Genomic DNA, 17,911 nt, shown 5'->3' with positions numbered 1-17,911 from the left:
ATGTTCACTGTGATGATCATCAACTTCATTACATAATGTGCAACAATGAACAATGCTTTCTCTGATTCTTTGTAAGATTCCATGCTCCCTCCAATGGTATCAAACACTGTAAAGATGTGCACAATAAGCTCAGGTAGTGTTCCTCCTGGCTTTGAGTACACAAAGGACTTTACATAACACCAGAGGAAAATGTCAAGAGGGGTGAGGTAAGGGGAGTGCATAGTCCAAGGGACTAGAAATCTCCTCCTCATTACTATCTGATTGAAGTTTTCCGTGAGTTATGCTGTGGCCCGATGATGTGCACAGGAGCACCACTGTTCTGAAACCACAAACTAATGTGCAGTTGCAACGGAAAGCCCTGTAGAAGTTCACGCAATGCCTTGTCCAGAAAGTTCAAATACCATGCACTATTCAAATAATCTGGTAAGATATGAGGTCCAATAAAGTGATCTCCAAGAATTCCAGCCCAAATGTTCATTGACAATCTCATCTTGTAACTTCTCATACAGGTCGTGCATGGATTTTCAACAGCCCAGTGGTGAATGAGAAAACTTCATTTCACTTCTGTGACTGTAGGTTCCTAATATCAAAACACACACAGTTTCATCCTCTACAATCTCCAAAAATTTAAATCGTCATTATGTTACATCCTGTGTGATCAGCACATCTCCATTTAAGTTTTATACCTAACCATCACGCATGACTTCCGTCTTTTCTCTTATCCATTTCTTGTGTTTCTGTCACTTCTTCTCATCCCAATATATATCTTTCCATTGATTGATGAACAAGACTCAAATTTTAAACAATATGAGCACTAAAAGTCCACTTTACACATTCACAAATTGGTACTGGTAGTATACACTGACTATAGACCTTCAGCTCAAAGCACAGACCTTCTGTTTAAGGCACATTGGGATTTTACTTCTGAATACAATATTCATTTTCCTGAATGAGCTCCATTATTTTCATATTACTGTAATTATTCCTCAAGCCTGTATCATATTTGCTCTATTAAGATCTTCCATCTTTTGCTGAAACTTCTCTGGATTTAAAGGAAACAAAACAATGTCACAACAAAGCGAAAGCAATCCTTTCTTCACCCCAGTTGAATGATGTGAAGACCTTTTCCACGACTGCAGAAAACATTTTGGTAAAATGGAATCCCACTGATTAACTCCTGCCACAAGTCTGAAGTTTTCACTCACTTAACACAATCAAATGGAAGCTGTAACCTTGTTGTATATATATTCTTAAACAAATTGATGGAAGTAGTTTTTATTCCTCAGTTCTCAGGTTCAATTAGCATAGATTGTATTGTGACAGAGTCAAATGCTTTATCATGGCCAATACACACTACACGGAGTGGTAACTGAAATACACTGCTTCTTTTTATAACTTTGTTGACCACCCATAGATGGCCCATTGTGCTTCACCCAATTCTAAAGCAAGCTCATTCTTTTCCCTGGTTAAAATCTAAAGTGTTTTCTGGATGATTTGTAACAATATTTGTAAAAACAAATTGCACATTATTGACACAAGACTGATGGGCCTATAGTTCTTCACATTGTCCTTGCACACTTTCTTGTGAATTACAACAAATACAGTGTTGTTTCAACTATCTGGTATCATTCTCGTATGCAAACATGTGAATAACTGTGGAAGTATTTAATGTGCCTAAGTGCTTTCCCTACTTCTTCACATAATTCTTCTGTAATGTAATCATTCTCATAGTACACAGTAAGTATTCCATCATTTCTCAGCCTGCTGGGAAAACTTCAAGAAACATACTGCCTAAGTGTTCATTTCCTTAGGTGCACTTAACAGATTTCTGCAGAAAGCTTCAGACACCTTCAGTATGGTCTCCCACTTTGCTGCAACAGTCAACTGGCATCTAGACTGATGTGCTTTGGTGTATACCAAGGATAAGTGCCTCTTTCATTTTCTCATGACTTTGGTTGCTCTGCATTGTCTCCCTTGTAATTCTCTAATTATACTTTCTGGCATCTTCTTGTAAACTTTAGTGAATAGTTTTCTTTAGGTCACTTAACTCCATATTTCTGTTCCACTTACTTTCGATTCTTTTACATTGTTCCACTGTCTTGTGTCCTCTGAAATTTTGATTTGTATGTGCTTCTTTGCTTCTGCAATGTATTTCAATGTTTCCAGAATAATGTTTGTGAAAACATCATTTCTCATACTTAAATTTACAGTTTCTTAATCCTCCAGAACTTTAAACCTGTTTGTTAATTCTAAATGGTACTCTTCCTCTTATGTATACACTGTCTATATGCGGATATGGTATGTACTATAGCTTACATAAGGTCAATGTTTATTCTTATTTTATCCCAGTAAGTCATTAGGCACAAGAAAATTGTATTGAGAATATTTTGCTCTGTGAGCATGAAAGGTAATCACAATAAAATGTAAATGATAAATATAAATCATTTTGCTAAGCTGTACAGTACTGTGTTTGATTATTTAACACCACTGCAGATCTAGCATGATAAATCAAGCAAATAATTAATAAACTATTCAAATAAGTGACTGGATATATATTTTGAATGAACATTAAACATCAAACAATTAAACGATTTCATGCCAAATGCTGTTGGTTGAATATGAAGTGGGAATGCTCCTTTATACTTCAAATCTGGTACTGTGAACCAATTGAGCAAACACATCTTAGCAAATCATCTCAAAAGAGCCTGTGAAACATGCTTGACAACATAAAAATGGACTTTGTTAACATGCTAGGAATTTAGTAAGCTGAAAATCTTAAGAAAGTATCTGAAATTAATTAGTAAGGTCAACTTAAATGAACAGATAGGATATTCAAAACCAATCATCCCAACATCTATCTTCACATTGTGGATACAAGAAAAATTGCATTGAATCGAAATATGCTACAGAATCCAAAATGGCTGGATAATTTTCTCATTTTTCTCTTGTCAGAAACATAAAATACCTCATCGTCTCAGAAGATGGAATGTATTTTTAGGAACTGTAGGTAGCTAATGGCTAAACTAACCAATTCATATTGATAAGATTTTGCACCAGGTTATACTTTTATAACATCAAAAAGTGAGAACTTTCCTAATAGATGGTTTGGCCACAGAGAATGCAGACGGTGACTTTTAGATTACCTTTATTTTATTGCACTCAACACAGAAAGATCTATCTGAAAATATAAGTAATAAATGATGACATGCTACACCAACGAAGAAGAATGTTTCACTAACTTCTGCAGTTTTGCATCCAAAACAAACTAAACTTTGAGATTATCATACTGAGAAGTGTTCTATTTTCCATTTCACAATGTACTATATCAAAATTCTATATTCAGCAACTAGTTAACCAAAAAGATAATACCATGTTGAACTCCCATGTCTGTAATTTTCAAATGACCTCCACGAATCATTGCCTCATAATTTGGCCTTATGTCAACTAGTTCAAGGCCTTGAAGACCATATAATGGATGGGCATCAGTCTTCCCAGTGTCATCACATACAAATAATGTTCCTGTATCTTTCATTAAGGCACGATGGATCTGAAACAGGCAAAAACATGAAGCTAAGAAAAAGAACATATCAGAGCTTGGCTAATTGACTGTACACACAGTATTCTAAAGATAAAAGTGTACGATGGATACCAAGTCAAAAATTACAAGTAGACCTATAAATATAAAAAGACTGCAATATTTATTGACTCTCAGCCTAACTGGCTATGTAATAATGTTGCTATTGTTGTTAGTACTATGCTCACACAACAGCAATCCTTATTATATTGGATGATGAGGTGCACATGCTTCTTTGCAGTTGGTTCTTGGGGTGATGAAAGGATATACTGGCCATGGGTAGCCAGGTTATATGGGAGCAACCTTTTAGTGTGGAAGGGGTGAAAGCTGTCTCAATGGAGGTACTGTAGATTGTTAATGAGCTTGACATGGACAGAAGTATGGATGGAGCCATTGGAATGATGGAGATCAGCATCCATGAAGATGGCCTGTTGGGCTAAGGATGACCAGGTTAAGCGAATGGGACAGCAGGTGTTGTGCCTATGAAGAAATTATGATAGATTATCTTGGTCCTGTGCCCAGATACCATCAAGAGCATCACTCAGATGAGGGGTTTGGGGTTTTTGGATGCCAGGAAGGTTTCCTCTATATGAATCATAAACAATTGGCATCAGAGAGTGCCATATAGTTGCCCTTGGCTATTTGATGGATTTGTTTATACATCTTCTTCCTAAAGGAGAAACAGTTATGTGTGAAGATTTAATTGGTCAGATGTATAAGGAATGAGTCTGAAGGACATTGGGTGATGCAGCATTCAATAGCACCAAGGGCATGGGAGTGGGTGACACTGATGTCTAAGAAGATGGCATCAACAGTAACAAATAGGGATTGAGGTGGTAATGGGGTGAGGATAGTCGAAAGTAGGTGAAGGAAACGGTTCACACCTTCAATGTGAGAGGCTACACTATGAGCAATTAGTTGGAGGTGTTAGTAGATGAGAGTAGGGATTCTTACAGAGTGAGCACAGTGACCTTATACAATGGAGCATCCAGGATTGTTGGGGTTATGGATTTTCAGAAGCATGTAGAAGGTGGTGTGCAAGGGGTCATTGGGGTGAGGTGGGAGATGGATTCAGGAGAAAATTCTGGGATGAGCCTAAGGATCTGAGTAAGGACTGGAGTTATACTGGACTTCTGCAATAGGATGACTATGGCAGGGCCTCTCTGTGGAGGAGTCATGCAGTTGGGAGATGCCTTCTCTCAAATAGTCACAGTGATTCATTATGACAGTGGTGGAGGTTTTGGCTGCAGGAGGATAATTAAATCAGGGTCCATCTTGAGGCTGTTAATAGCAGTTCTTTCTTTCACTGATAGGTTTTCTATTCTTGGGATGGGACCTAGGGAAGGATGGTGATTGGTGAGGCAAGTTGTATATAAGGAATTCCTGGAAGGTAACCATGGAGGGTTAGGTGAGAAAGGGGGAATGTCCCACTGGATGGTGGTGTGAATTGCAAGAAGCAAGGTTTGATGTTGGGAATAGGTTAGCTTTGGTTGAAGTGATTGATAGCACTGTACGGGTCAGGAGAAGAGTAGGTCTTTGATGAGTCTCACCGTTTCTTTGCCCTGTACCCTTTGAGATTGGAGTCCTTTTTTATCTTTCCCGAGACTGTCTAACCTAAAAAACCGCCCGGTCCACGCCACACAGCCCCTGCTACCCGTGCAGCCGCCTCCTGTGTGTAGTGGACACCTGACCTATTTACCTTCCAACTCTATCATGTACAACTGAAAACTTTTTATGAACTTGTTTCTTTTTCACTGAGAGGCATTTTCACCCTTTGTCATACTTACAGAAAGGATGGCAGATCATGAGAAAAACAATTTTTCCACCCTTCAGATATCGAAGGGTAAGAAGCACAGAAAAGCACAATGTCCTCAGTTTCAGATGGAGGAAAAGAGAACTGTACATTCCATTAGAATATGTTCTATTTCCCTGCTACACACCACACACTACAGACAAGCTTTGAGGTAGTTACAAACGTAATTTTAAAATAGAGTTTCTGCCATCTATGAGTCTGATAGAAGAACAATTAGTAGTTGTATAAATCACTTTGAACTGTACATGCGACACTGAGTAGCCACATACCAGCATCTAAGAAAATTTCAAAATAGATATTTCTGATGTTCACACCCAAAGCTTTCACAGTTCCTGCTGTGTATACAGGGGATGGACAAAAACATGAAATGATCAAAACCATTGGCATTCAAAACAGTTTCCAGTCACCTCAGAATGGATAAATATCACATTTTTGAAAGGAATCTTGTATGAGCCTTCCAGCAAAATAATGGCAAGGTCAGATGACGATGGAGGTGATAGTGATCACACATCCTTCACTCCAAAGTAGACCACAAAGGCTCAATAATATTGAGATACGGTAGCTGTGGTGGCCAAAGAAGATGCAGAAATTCATCCTTGTGCTCAAAAAACCAGTCCAGGAGATGCAGCTGTGTGGACAAGGGCCCTGTCATCTCAAAACACAGCATCGCCTTTGGCGAACAAACTTTGCAGCTCAGCATGGACCTGATCCACCAAAATGGTCACGTAATTCTTGGCAGTAATGTGACGTTGCAGAGTAACAATGGAGCCCATGGAATACCCTCATATATCTGCCCAAATCACCACAAAACTCCCACCATGTAGTCAATAAGCAAAATATGATTTAAAATTGGAAGAGTTTAGACTGAAATGAAAGATAAAACAGTGAAATGATGCAGTGAGAGGGAGGAGGGGTGAAGGTGTGAGATGAATGAGAGAGGTGGTCAAGGCAAAGAACAAAGGTGAGAAAATGTTAAATAATTGTCAAAAATGAGACAGATATAATGGGAAAAGAGAAAAGTGTGTAAAAGAGGGAAAAGATGTTAAATAACTGTCAAAAGTGAAGCAGAAATACCGAGAAGGAATATTGAACATAAATAGAAAAGGGAAGACAGAGAAATGAGTAAAAGAAGAGAGCAGCCTGGTATAACCTAAATTAATGACAATCGTTATGCATCCATTGTAGAGATGGTTCTTGTCTCTGGAGTTTTGAAGCACTACTGTACTTGATGACAGAAATTTCCAACTTTTGCTGCATTAGGACATTGAAATAACTAGATAAAAATTTGTGCCAGACCGGGATTTGAACCCGGATTCCTGCTTTTCGCAAGAGGTCACCTTAAGTGCTTCAGCTATCCAAGCATGTCTCCCTACTGACCAGAATCTCCACATCAAACAATGGAAATCCAGGATGGACTAATGACAATACTATGAAAATGAAAGATTGCTACTCACCATATAGCAGAGAAACTGAGTTGAAGACAGGCACCACAAAAAGACTACTAAACATATAAGCATTCAGTCAGAATGACGTCTTCTGAAATAATCAACATAAACACATAAATTCACACAAATGCAGCTCACACGCACATGAACATTGTCTCTGGCTGCCAGGACCATACTGTGAACAACTGTGCATGGTGGGAGAAGCAATCTGGGTGGTGTGGGGTAGCTAGGGGTGGGGAAGTGGAGAGAGGTCAGGGTATGGGTGGGGCACAGTGTAGTGCTGTTGTGGGAGCATACAGGGACAAGAAAAGAGAGAGGGAGAGGGTACGGCAGCTAGTTCCAGTTGGGAGGTTACATAGAGGGGGGGGGGGGGGGGGAGGTCAGAAAAGGAGGGAGTAGTAAAATGACTTTGGTGAGTCTGTCAATTAGAAGGCTGTGGAATGGGAACATAGAAGGGGATAGGTGGGTGAACCTATCATCCACAACTTACCCTCCTTTATAATAGATGCTAACCATTTCCTCCAATGACTCTCCAAAGTTCCTGCTCCTTTACCACACAGTGCCCTGCTCATCACTATTAGTGTCACCTCTCTTTACAGCAACATCCCAAATGCTGATGGCCTAGCTGCTATTCAGCGCTGCCATTCCCAATGCAGTATGTATTACAAACTGTATTACAAATCTACAACCTCCTTCCTGGTCACCATAACCAACTACATCCTCAATCACAATTTCTTCTCCTTTGAAGCATCATTTTCAAACAAATCCAGAGTACGGAAATGGGCACCTGCATGGCACCTTCCTACACCAACCTATTCATGGACCATCTAGACGAATCCTACCTAACTGCTCAGAATCCCTAACCCCTCACCTGGCTCAGATTCACTGATGACGACATCTTCATGATCTGGATTGTGGATGAGGACACCCTATCTACGTCTGTCCAGATCCTTAACATCTTCTCCTATATTTGCTTCACCTGGTCCTCCTCAACCCAACTAGCCACCTTTCTTGATGCTGGCCTCCACATCAAACATGGCTACCTCTGTCAGTATCAAACCTACCAACCACTAACAATACCTCCACTTTGAAAGCTGCCATCCATTACAAACCACAGACTCCCTCCCATACAGAATAGTCACCCATGGCTGTCCCATCTATAGTGACAAGAAGTCCTGCTCAAAATATTCCAAGGCTCTCACTGAGGCCTTCACAGACTGTAATTACCCTCCCAGCCTTGTGCAGAAACAGATCTCCTGTGCCTTATGTCTCCAGTCACTCCCACCTCCGAAAGTCCCACTGTCCGGTCACAGAGGAGCATTCCCGTGTGACACAATACCCACAGGAGCCACTGGATCACTTTCTCCATCTGGGTTTTGACTCATCTCATCATGCCCTTAAATGAGGAATGTCCTACCTACTATCCTCCCCAACCCTCACACAGTGGTATTCTGCCACCCACTGAACCTACACAATATCCTTATCCATCCCTACACAACCCCTGCTCCCAATCCCTTGCCTCAAGGCTCATATCCCTGTAATAAATCTAGATGCAAGACCTGTCTCATACTTCTAACACAGGGCTACCTGTGAAACTAGACGTGTGATCTATAAGCCGAGCTGCAACCATTGTGCTTCATTCTACGTGGACATGAGAACCAACAGGCTGTCTTTCCACATCAGTGGCCACTGACAAACTGTGGCCAAGAAACAGTTGGAACACTCAATTACTAAGCACGCAGCCCAACACAATGTTCTTCATTTTAGTGACTGTTTCACAGCCTGTGCCATCTGGATCCTTCCTATCGAGACCAGCTTTTCTGAATTGCGCAGGTGGGTACTCTCCCTGCACCGTGCCCTATGTTCCTGTAACCCTCCTGGCCTCAACCTCCATTACTCACTCTTCTTCGCCAACCTATCCCCTTTCCCAATCCCCACTCCTCAGACACCTATTCCACAAGTGCACCCACAGTCTTTTCACTCCCCCTCCCCCTTGCCATCTTACTTCCTGACTGCATCTAACTGCCCTGCCCTCTCTCCACCATGGTCTTCTGGCCAAAAGCTTATTTGTTTGTTTTTTGTTGTGCCTGTCTGTGACTCGACATCTCCATTATATGGTGAGTAGCAGTCTTTCCCTTTCATAATATTGCCAAGTCTTCATACACCACCCATTACAAAGTAGTGTCCCCTGTCCATTATCCCCCTTCCCTTCCAACCACACAGTATTACCGTGGGAGGTCAGACACTACTGAGGACCCGCACTGAAAGATTGATCGCCATCACTTGCGTGTACTACATAGGTATAGTGTCCATTCTTTTGGGTGTGCACGTCTGAAAGAGGAGACACCATACCTATATAATAAGCACCAATGTTGAAAAAGATATCAGAAGAAAGGTTCTGAAACTTGTCGACATTTGATTAAAGCTACAGTAGTCTCTCAAACAGAAGGCACATTTTTGACTTCTCATGGTCGGTTCTCTTACATCAGTAGTTTCCAATTTAGTCTGTGCACATTGACTTTCATTCTAAAACATTTCCAGCTTTTTTATTTGTGTGTTATCTAATTGATAATTTATTAATTCTGCACATTATGTTTTCATTTCTGCAAAGCGTTTTCCCCTTTCTCAACATCTTTCATTACTGTTGAAGTATCTACTCATTAATACTCATGCTTTACCTATTTTTCTAACTGTGGTTAGCAGCTTACCATCTACTACTAGATTTGCATTCTCCCTCTACATTTTTCCTAGTACTGTGATTCATCATTGCCCTTACTAACTCTCGATGTTTCCTTCTATGCTCATTTACACAATCTGTGTGAAATGAAAACAAGAACTCAAGAGGGGCAATGAAAACAAAACAAAAACTGTTTCAATGTCTACTGCTACAACTGCTGAAATTATTGAAGACAGGTCTCATAACTGTAATTTTCACCACTAATCCTTTTTTCAGGCATCAAGAAAATTGCAACTCTGAAAGAGAAAAGTATCAGAACAACTGTGAACTGTGCTTGCTCTAATTATCTGCAATGAACAAACCATACTTTATCACATATTATGTGCTCGAAGTAGACAGGTTTTCAATTACAAATTCGAAGGGCAGCCCTACAATTTGTACTCATAAATTGACTTTCATACTTGGTTATGATATGTTAACATAAAAAAAAGCTTTACTGCGATCTTCACATTAAAAAAAGTCCTGTGACAAATGTCTGGATGAGCTAGTTCAGAGGTCTATTGCAATGACAAATATAATATTGATAAACAAGGCAATGAGATGGTAAAAAAGCCACCACTTAATTAATAGTTTACCATGTCTGAGCCATAGAACAGAATTACACAGCGTTTTATAATTTTTCAGTGTTTTGTCATACATAAAATATAACAAACTTACCGTTGAATGCCATGACTGAGTAACACGGCGTGGCATTGTTGTCATGCCTTCCCAATGAAGATCAATAAATGGAACAATTTCTTTATCCTTAGAAAACATTGTCCTGGGTGTGCCCTCTTTTGCACTTGCATGTTTTAAGTTTCCTAAGGCAGTTACACACATCTGTGTAAATGCTGTAATAAAGATTTGTTTAAGTGGCAAGTACAAGTAATTAGAGTAGAAAATTAGAAATATAAGATTACACACACACACATCATACATTCATGCAATATTCATTCCAGTATTCAGTGCAACCTTCACTGATGTGGAACGTCCCAGTTATATGTCCATAAAATATTTATTGCAATCTGATATCAATGTGCTGTGTTAGAGAAAAATCATATGAGAATGTGGGTAAGAGGAAAGGATTGGGAGACGATGCTGCTTTGTGGAATTTTGCACAAAGCATAATTCAAACACTGGTAACAGTTGGGTTAAGAACCATGAAATAAGGCTGCATACATGTACATTTTAAACTGAACGCCTTTCCAAGGGCAGATGTGGAATTTGACCATAATTAATTGCAAAAAATATAGGATATCAAGGAGAAGAGACATTGATAACTTGTAAGAACCAGTGGTTGTTAAGAGTTTCAAAGGGTGCATTAGGCAGCAATTGACTGAAACAGGAGAAAAGAATATAGTAGAAGCTGAATGGATAGCTTTGAGAGATGAAACAGTGAAGGCAGCAGAGGATCAGACAAGTAAAACGACAAGGCCTAGTAGAAATCCTTGGATATTAAAGAAGATATTGAATTTAATTGATGAAAGGAGGAAATATAAAAATGCAGAAAATGAAGCAGGTAAAGTGAATACAGACATCTAAAAATGAGACTGACGATAAAGTGCAAAACAGCTATGCAGAAATGGCTAGAGAACAAACACAAGACTGCAGAAACATGTGTGACTCGAGGAAAGATAGAGACTGCCTATAGGAAAATTAAAGTGGCCTTTTGAGAAAAGAGAAGTTACTGTATGAATATCAAGAGGTCAACTGAAAAACCTGTGCTAAGCAAAGAAGGGGACGCTGGAAGGTACGAAGAATATAAAGAGGGGATACACAAGGGCAATGAACTTGAATGCAATATTACAGAAAGGGAAGAGGAAGTAGATGGGGATATGGTATTTCAAGAAGAATTTGACAGTAGACTGAAAGATTTAATTCAAATGAATGCCCATGAACTAGGCAACATTACTTCAGAACTACTGATATCCTTGGAAAAGCAAGCCATGACATAATTATTCCACCTAGTGTGAAAGATGTATGAGACATGGGAAACAACCTCAGACTTCAAGAAGAATGTAATAATTACAATTTCAACAAAGGCAGATGCTGACAGCTGTAAATATTACCTATAAGTTCAGTAAGTCATGGATGCAAAATATTGACATGAATTATTTACAGATGAATGGAAACAAACTAGCAGAAGCTGCTCTCAAGGACAATCAGTTTGGATTCCAAAGAAAGGTAGGAACTCATGTGGTGATACTGACCTCATAACACACCTTAAAAGGTACGTTAAAGAAAGGAAAGCTTATATTTACAGCATTTGTAAACTTAAAATTTTTTTGGCAATATTGCCTGGAATATTTTGAAATTCTGAAGGCAGTAAGGGTAAAATACAGAGAATGAAAGAACATACACGATTTGAATAGAAACCAAATGACAATTTTAAGATTAGAAGTGCATCAAAGAGAAACAGTGATTCAAAAATAAGTGATAATTAAATGGACACCCTAGCTGCAAATGGGCGTTGATGTATTTCATTGGGGACATGTTGAAAATGTGTGCCACGACCGGGACTCAAACCCGGGATCTCCTGCTTACATGACAGACGCTCTATCCATCTGAGCCACCGAGGGCACAGCGGATAGTGCACCTGCAGGGACTTATCCCTTGCAAGCTCCCCGTGAGACCCACATTCCCAACATGTCCACACCACTATAATCGTAGTGCGCCTAATAGATGTTTGCCCATCATACTCATTACTCGTGGTAGATTAATGTACATCAATGCCTGTTTGCAGCTAGGGTTTCCATTTAATTATCATTTCATTCCTAGCAAAGCTGCATGGTCATCTACGGTAACTGTTCATTCAGGAACAGATACTACCATCACATATAGTCAAAAAAATAAGTGACACAGGATTGTAGCCTATTCCCAATGTTATTAAATCTGTAAATCAAGTGAGTAGTAAAAGAAATCAAAGAAAACATTGGAGAAGGAATTTGTGTTCAGGGAGAAGTAATAAAAACTTTGAGGTTTCCAATGACAATGTAATTGTGTCAAAGACAGCAAAGGACTTAGAAGATCAGTTGAATGGGATTGACAGTGTCTTGAAAAGAGGATATAAGACGAACATCAAGAAGAGCTAAACAAAATTAATGGAATGTAATCAAATTAAATCAAGTTATTCTGAGGAAATTAGATTAGGAAATGAGAAATTAAAAGTAGTAGATGAGTTCTGCTATTTCAGCAGTAAAATGACTGATGACAGCTAAAGTAGAGAGGATATAAAATGTAGACTGGCAATGGTAAGAAAAGTGTTTTTGAAGAAGAGAAATTTGTTAGTAGCAACATAAATTTAACTGTTAGAAGGTCTTTTCTACAGATATTTGTCTGGAGTGTAGCTTTGTATGGAAGTGAAACATGGATGATAAGAAGTTCAGGAAAGAATAGAAAAGTGGTCTTTGAAATGTGGTGCTACAGAAGAATTCTGTAGATTAGATGGGTAGAAAATGTGGAAGTACTGAGTAGAATTGAGGAGGAAAGAAATTTGTGGCGTAAGGGATCAGATTATAGGACACAATCTGAGGCTTCACGGATGCATCAATTTAGTACTGGAGGGAAGTGTAGGAGAAGGGTTAAACTTGTAAGAGTTGTAGAGGGAGAGCACAAGACAAATGTTGTAAGCAGGTTCAAATGGACGTAAGTTGCAGTAGCTATTCGGAGATGATGAGGCTTGCACAGGATACTGTAACATGTAAAGCTGCAGTGAACCACTAATTAGACTGAAGACCATAACAACAACAACATGAATTTCAAATAGTCAGACCTGTCATTTGCTGGATCTTGAACTTGGACAATATCAAAAATTGGATACAATTGCATTTAAGCAAAAAATGAAACTTTCCAAGGAAATTTCTGGAAAATATTTTGTTCTTAGCAGTGCCAAATTTTTCACAATAATATTTTCTAAAACAAATGTTTTACCCACATCCCATGTATGTTATTTTTTGGTGAATGATTATCAACAAAATGAAAAGCAAGTTGAACTTAGTTGCTGAAGCACGATACCAGCACGACAATTCCATCAGATGTGCAACACACCAATTTCTGGATCCACTATCATTACTCCACAATGAAAAAGCATTTAACCATTCAATCTCTTAAGTTTTCTGTACAGCACTGCCAAGTTTAGGTTTCTAAAGAAGTTGTTCAATATATTAAGAAATAGTACAGCACAAGAACAAAGATTTAATGAGTTATTGGAGCAGAACTATCATTTGGTAATGAATCCTTGTCAATCGTAATTACACATCTTTGAACATAAAAACACATTAATTTTAACAATGACAACAGTAATCAGGGAGAGGAAAACAGTAGGACTACACAAATTTCAGTCAAACATGTAGAGGGATGAACATGTGAGCACCACATCACTGGACACTAAGAGACGCATGTTACATGCCTGGGAAGTTTCACAAAATCAAAATGGTTAAAATAAGGCCTCCAGGACATGAAAATTAATAACAAATTAGCTGTGTAACTGTTACAGCAACTAAAAAACATAAGCTGCAAGAAATGATGAAACGTCTATTAATAACCAAAACAAGCATAATTTCAAAGTTAGGAGAAATTTTCAAATGCTTTAAGCATTATTCTGTTATCCCAATGTACAAAGGTTAAAAAATATTAAGCTGAAATTTATGGCTAACAGTTTTAAAAATAATTTGCAAAGTACTACCACAATTAAGTTTTGAGGTTTCTAGAAAGGGGAATTAGTAATTATTCCAATAAAATGTAATTAATGCTAGACTAAAAATAATTCAAATGACTCTAATAAGTATTAGAACAGTTATGTATTTTAATGTTAAGGCCTAATTTACATTTTAAATAGACACACACTCAAAAACTGCATGCAACTTACCGGCCTGGTTTTTCTTGAAACTTTCCAGTCCTGTAGGAGAACAGTTTTTGCACACAAATACGTAGTTCATCATGAAAGGCACAAGCTTTCCAAGCTGAAGACCTATACATGACTCGTGGTACCAATGTAAGCAGCTGGCACACAGCAGTTCTACAATGTTTAGGTTACGCTCCTTGCCACTTTACAGAAAGACAAAAGAAACATAACAATGTTTTGAAACATTTTAAAAGTTCCACATGTTTTATTTGATCCTGTGACCTACCAGTAACAACAACCTTTCCTCTCTAGCCGCTGCTTGGAAGCTGTTTTATTTCCATTCTTCCCCTCCCCTACAGGTTTCAATATTGTTGTTCGTGCAGCATCACTGTCTCCAGTTCCCACAGTCATCTGTTTATTTTTCTGTGCCACTTCCTCTTGGGGAGCACCATTCTCCTTAGCATTAGTGCTTTCTTCTTCATTTGATTCACTACAAGTTTGAAAACAAAATATTTGTCTATGGAACAACTTTAGCTAGTAACAATAGAAATTAGTAGCTAGGAGACAACAGTTCCAGGAAACTTACGTCAAAACCATTCACCTCATTTTCAAAGTTACACATAATGGAAATAATACTTTACTGTCCCAATAAAAATAGGACAGCTCACATTACTAAGAAATTTCTTGTTGTGACATATTAATAAAGGACTATTTGTCTGTCCTAGAACTTAAGTGAAGACATGTTTCATCAAAACTGATTGACACGGTGATAGTTATTGATTACTTTGCTACACAGTGTTCTCACACTCAACTGGAAAATGTCATACATGAGAAGTGAGACTGCTGTTCTGTTTAGTAGTGGTTCCATTCAAAGTTTGACACCTTTTTTCCACAAACACCCAACCATACCCACCCATACAAAACTGCGCGCGCGCGCGCACGCACACACACCTGCATTCACTACTTCCATGACTCAAAATTCTATGTGCATCATTTTCCATTAGGCTGCACAGAAGCCTTGCTTTTTTTTGCCTTCTGATGAATCACACGAACATGTACGAAGTAAACTACTTGTTCACTGCCACCTAGATTATGATGAAACTTTTCTTAATGCATGGATACGCTGCAATGTCAAAACAGCGGCGCAGTAATAGGACATAAGAAATAGTTCCTTTAATAGGATATAAGAAATAATTAATTAGTAATGTGAGCACTCTCATTTCTTTTGTACCATGAGTACACTAAAAGGTCAAGTGATCAGATCTTTCTAAATGGGTGAGAAGATGACGGAACCACTTTCCTGAAGATACAGAATGCAATGTACAGTGTATGAATTACATGACTGCATTTAGGTTATTAATATATTGTCAATGTAATGGTCAGTACAGATTTCATGTTGAATGCAGGTGTAAACAAAAATATGACATGACTGTGCTGAAGGATGATTTAGGGAAACCTTGTGCAACATAAATTTGAATGAAATTGTTTTTCTGTTTGGCCAATAGTTTAATCACTAATTAATGTCAAAGTTTTTTGTTTATATGAGTAGTCTTTGGAAACTGCATATGGCTGGAACTAGCAGCCACAAGCAGATGTCAGAACATACAGCCACAAATGATACTTCTTAGTTAATATAGACAATATGTGGCAGGCATGTAAATGAAAAATTATACCATGACCTCTTTGGAAAATAATGAAATTACAAGCAGACAATGGGTGTCAGTACAGTGGTGAACAACCAGCACTGTCAAAAGACACACACAAAATTAGGAAAAAACTCTCCTAGCTTTTGGAACCGTTCATTCCTACTTCAGGGAGAAATGAAGTCAGGGAAGATTAAACAGGAGAGCCAGATTAGTCACTCCCATGTGAAGATGATGAAGGGAGATTTCACAACAGGTGTGTCCCTTTCAAAATGGAATTTAGTAAACTGCCTCTTCTTTTCTAATCTTCTCCAACCTGTTTCTCCTTCCATTGTGTTTGCTTAATTGAATTTTTATCTTGTTCACAAACTGCAGAAACTTCTAAAGAATCCACACCAATTAAGGCCATATAAGCATGGTCTTTTCCGAATGTACTTCTGATCAAAAAGCGATTCTAGTGGCTTCAGTCTAAGGTTTTTGTTAATCACACGTTTTGCATTCTTTTGTTGATATTTCCATAGAAACTTTCATTCCCTAACACATATGCATTATATCTAAATGAGAAGTAAAATACCAGTTTTCACAGATTTAGCTTTAAATTTTTTTTAATAGTAGGAAATATTTTCATCCCCTAATACATCCCCTTAGGGGCCGAATTTCCAAAAACAAAGAAACAAGTAGTCTTTTACTTCTAACAGAGGAGCAAAATACAAGTTTTCATAAATTCAGCTTTGAAAATGTGTTCATAATGAAATGATTTCATGAAACTTTTCAGGCTTTATTTTACTACCTTACAGGGTTGAATTTCCAAAAACACGGAAATGTGTATTCTTCTATTTCTAACAGAGAAGTCAAATACCAATTTTCATATATGTAGCTTTAAAAATGCTTTAGTAGTCCTTTAACACTGATTTATTTTTTTAAAAAACTTTCACCCAATATTTACCCCTCTTCGTGGTTGAATTTACAAAAATGCTGAAACATAATTTTTTTCTGACTGAGAAACCAAACACCAATTTTCATAGTTCCAGCTTCAAAACTATCTTAGAATCAACATTTTTCAAAAAGTCTTTCATCCCCTATTTCACCCTCTTAGCTGTTTGGTCTGAATAATGACGTGTCAGTGAATCAGTCTAGTCCTTTTTTAGCCCCTTAGGGGTTGAAACAATGAAACACGTTTTTTTTTTTAACGAAGAAGCCAACTACCAATTTCCATAAATTTAGCTTTAAAAATGCTTTCATTATGAAATATTTTCATAATAAATTTCATCATCTTTTTCACCCCCTTAGGGACTGAATTTCCAAAAACAGTGAGATGAGTATTTTGTTTTATTTCTAAAAGAGAAGCCAAATACAAATTTTCATTTATTCATACATACATACATTACCATTTGTTTCATAGATCATGAATATGATATTTTTTAATGATGTGGAATGTGTCACTTTAATATGAGTTTTCTTTACACAAAATTATTAGTTTTTTTTTACAGTTACTTTTTCATATCTAAAACTTCATCTATTGAATAGGAGTCATCATTCAGAAATTCTTTTAATTTGCTTTTAAATGTTGGTTGGCTCTCTGTCAGACTGTTAATGCTGTTTGCCAAATGACCAAAGATTTTTGTGGCAGCATAATTCAGCCCTTTCTGTGCCAAAGACAGATCTAACCCAGAATAGCGAAGATCATCCTTTCTTCTAGTGTTGTAGCTATGCATTTTGCTGTTATTTTTGAAGTGGGATGGATTATTAGTAACAAATTTCAAAACTGAATACATGTATTGCAAAGATACTGTGAATATCTCAAGTTCCTTAAATAAATGTCTGCAAGGTGATCCTGGGTGGCTTCCAGCTATTATTCTGATTACATGCTTTTGTGC

At 37.9% G+C, this 17,911-nt stretch overlaps 1 protein-coding gene across 1 annotated transcript in view; it reads right to left on the bottom strand.

Moving 5' to 3' along the window:
* LOC126168251 (set1/Ash2 histone methyltransferase complex subunit ASH2-like) overlaps positions 1–17,911 on the bottom strand; it is a 91,975-nt gene that overhangs the window by 43,127 nt on the left and 30,937 nt on the right. Inside the window, exons 2-5 of the mRNA XM_049920541.1 lie at positions 14,678–14,881; positions 14,416–14,594; positions 10,227–10,399; positions 3,370–3,547 (exon numbers count right to left, since the gene is read on the bottom strand). Coding sequence (XP_049776498.1) covers positions 3,370–3,547; positions 10,227–10,399; positions 14,416–14,594; positions 14,678–14,881 — 734 coding nt within the window. The remainder of the gene's footprint in view (positions 1–3,369; positions 3,548–10,226; positions 10,400–14,415; positions 14,595–14,677; positions 14,882–17,911) is intronic.

The sequence above is a fragment of the Schistocerca cancellata genome, chromosome 1 (assembly GCF_023864275.1).
Source record: "Schistocerca cancellata isolate TAMUIC-IGC-003103 chromosome 1, iqSchCanc2.1, whole genome shotgun sequence".
Taxonomy (NCBI): Eukaryota; Metazoa; Arthropoda; class Insecta; order Orthoptera; family Acrididae; genus Schistocerca; species Schistocerca cancellata.
This window is presented reverse-complemented; position numbering and strand designations above follow the sequence as displayed.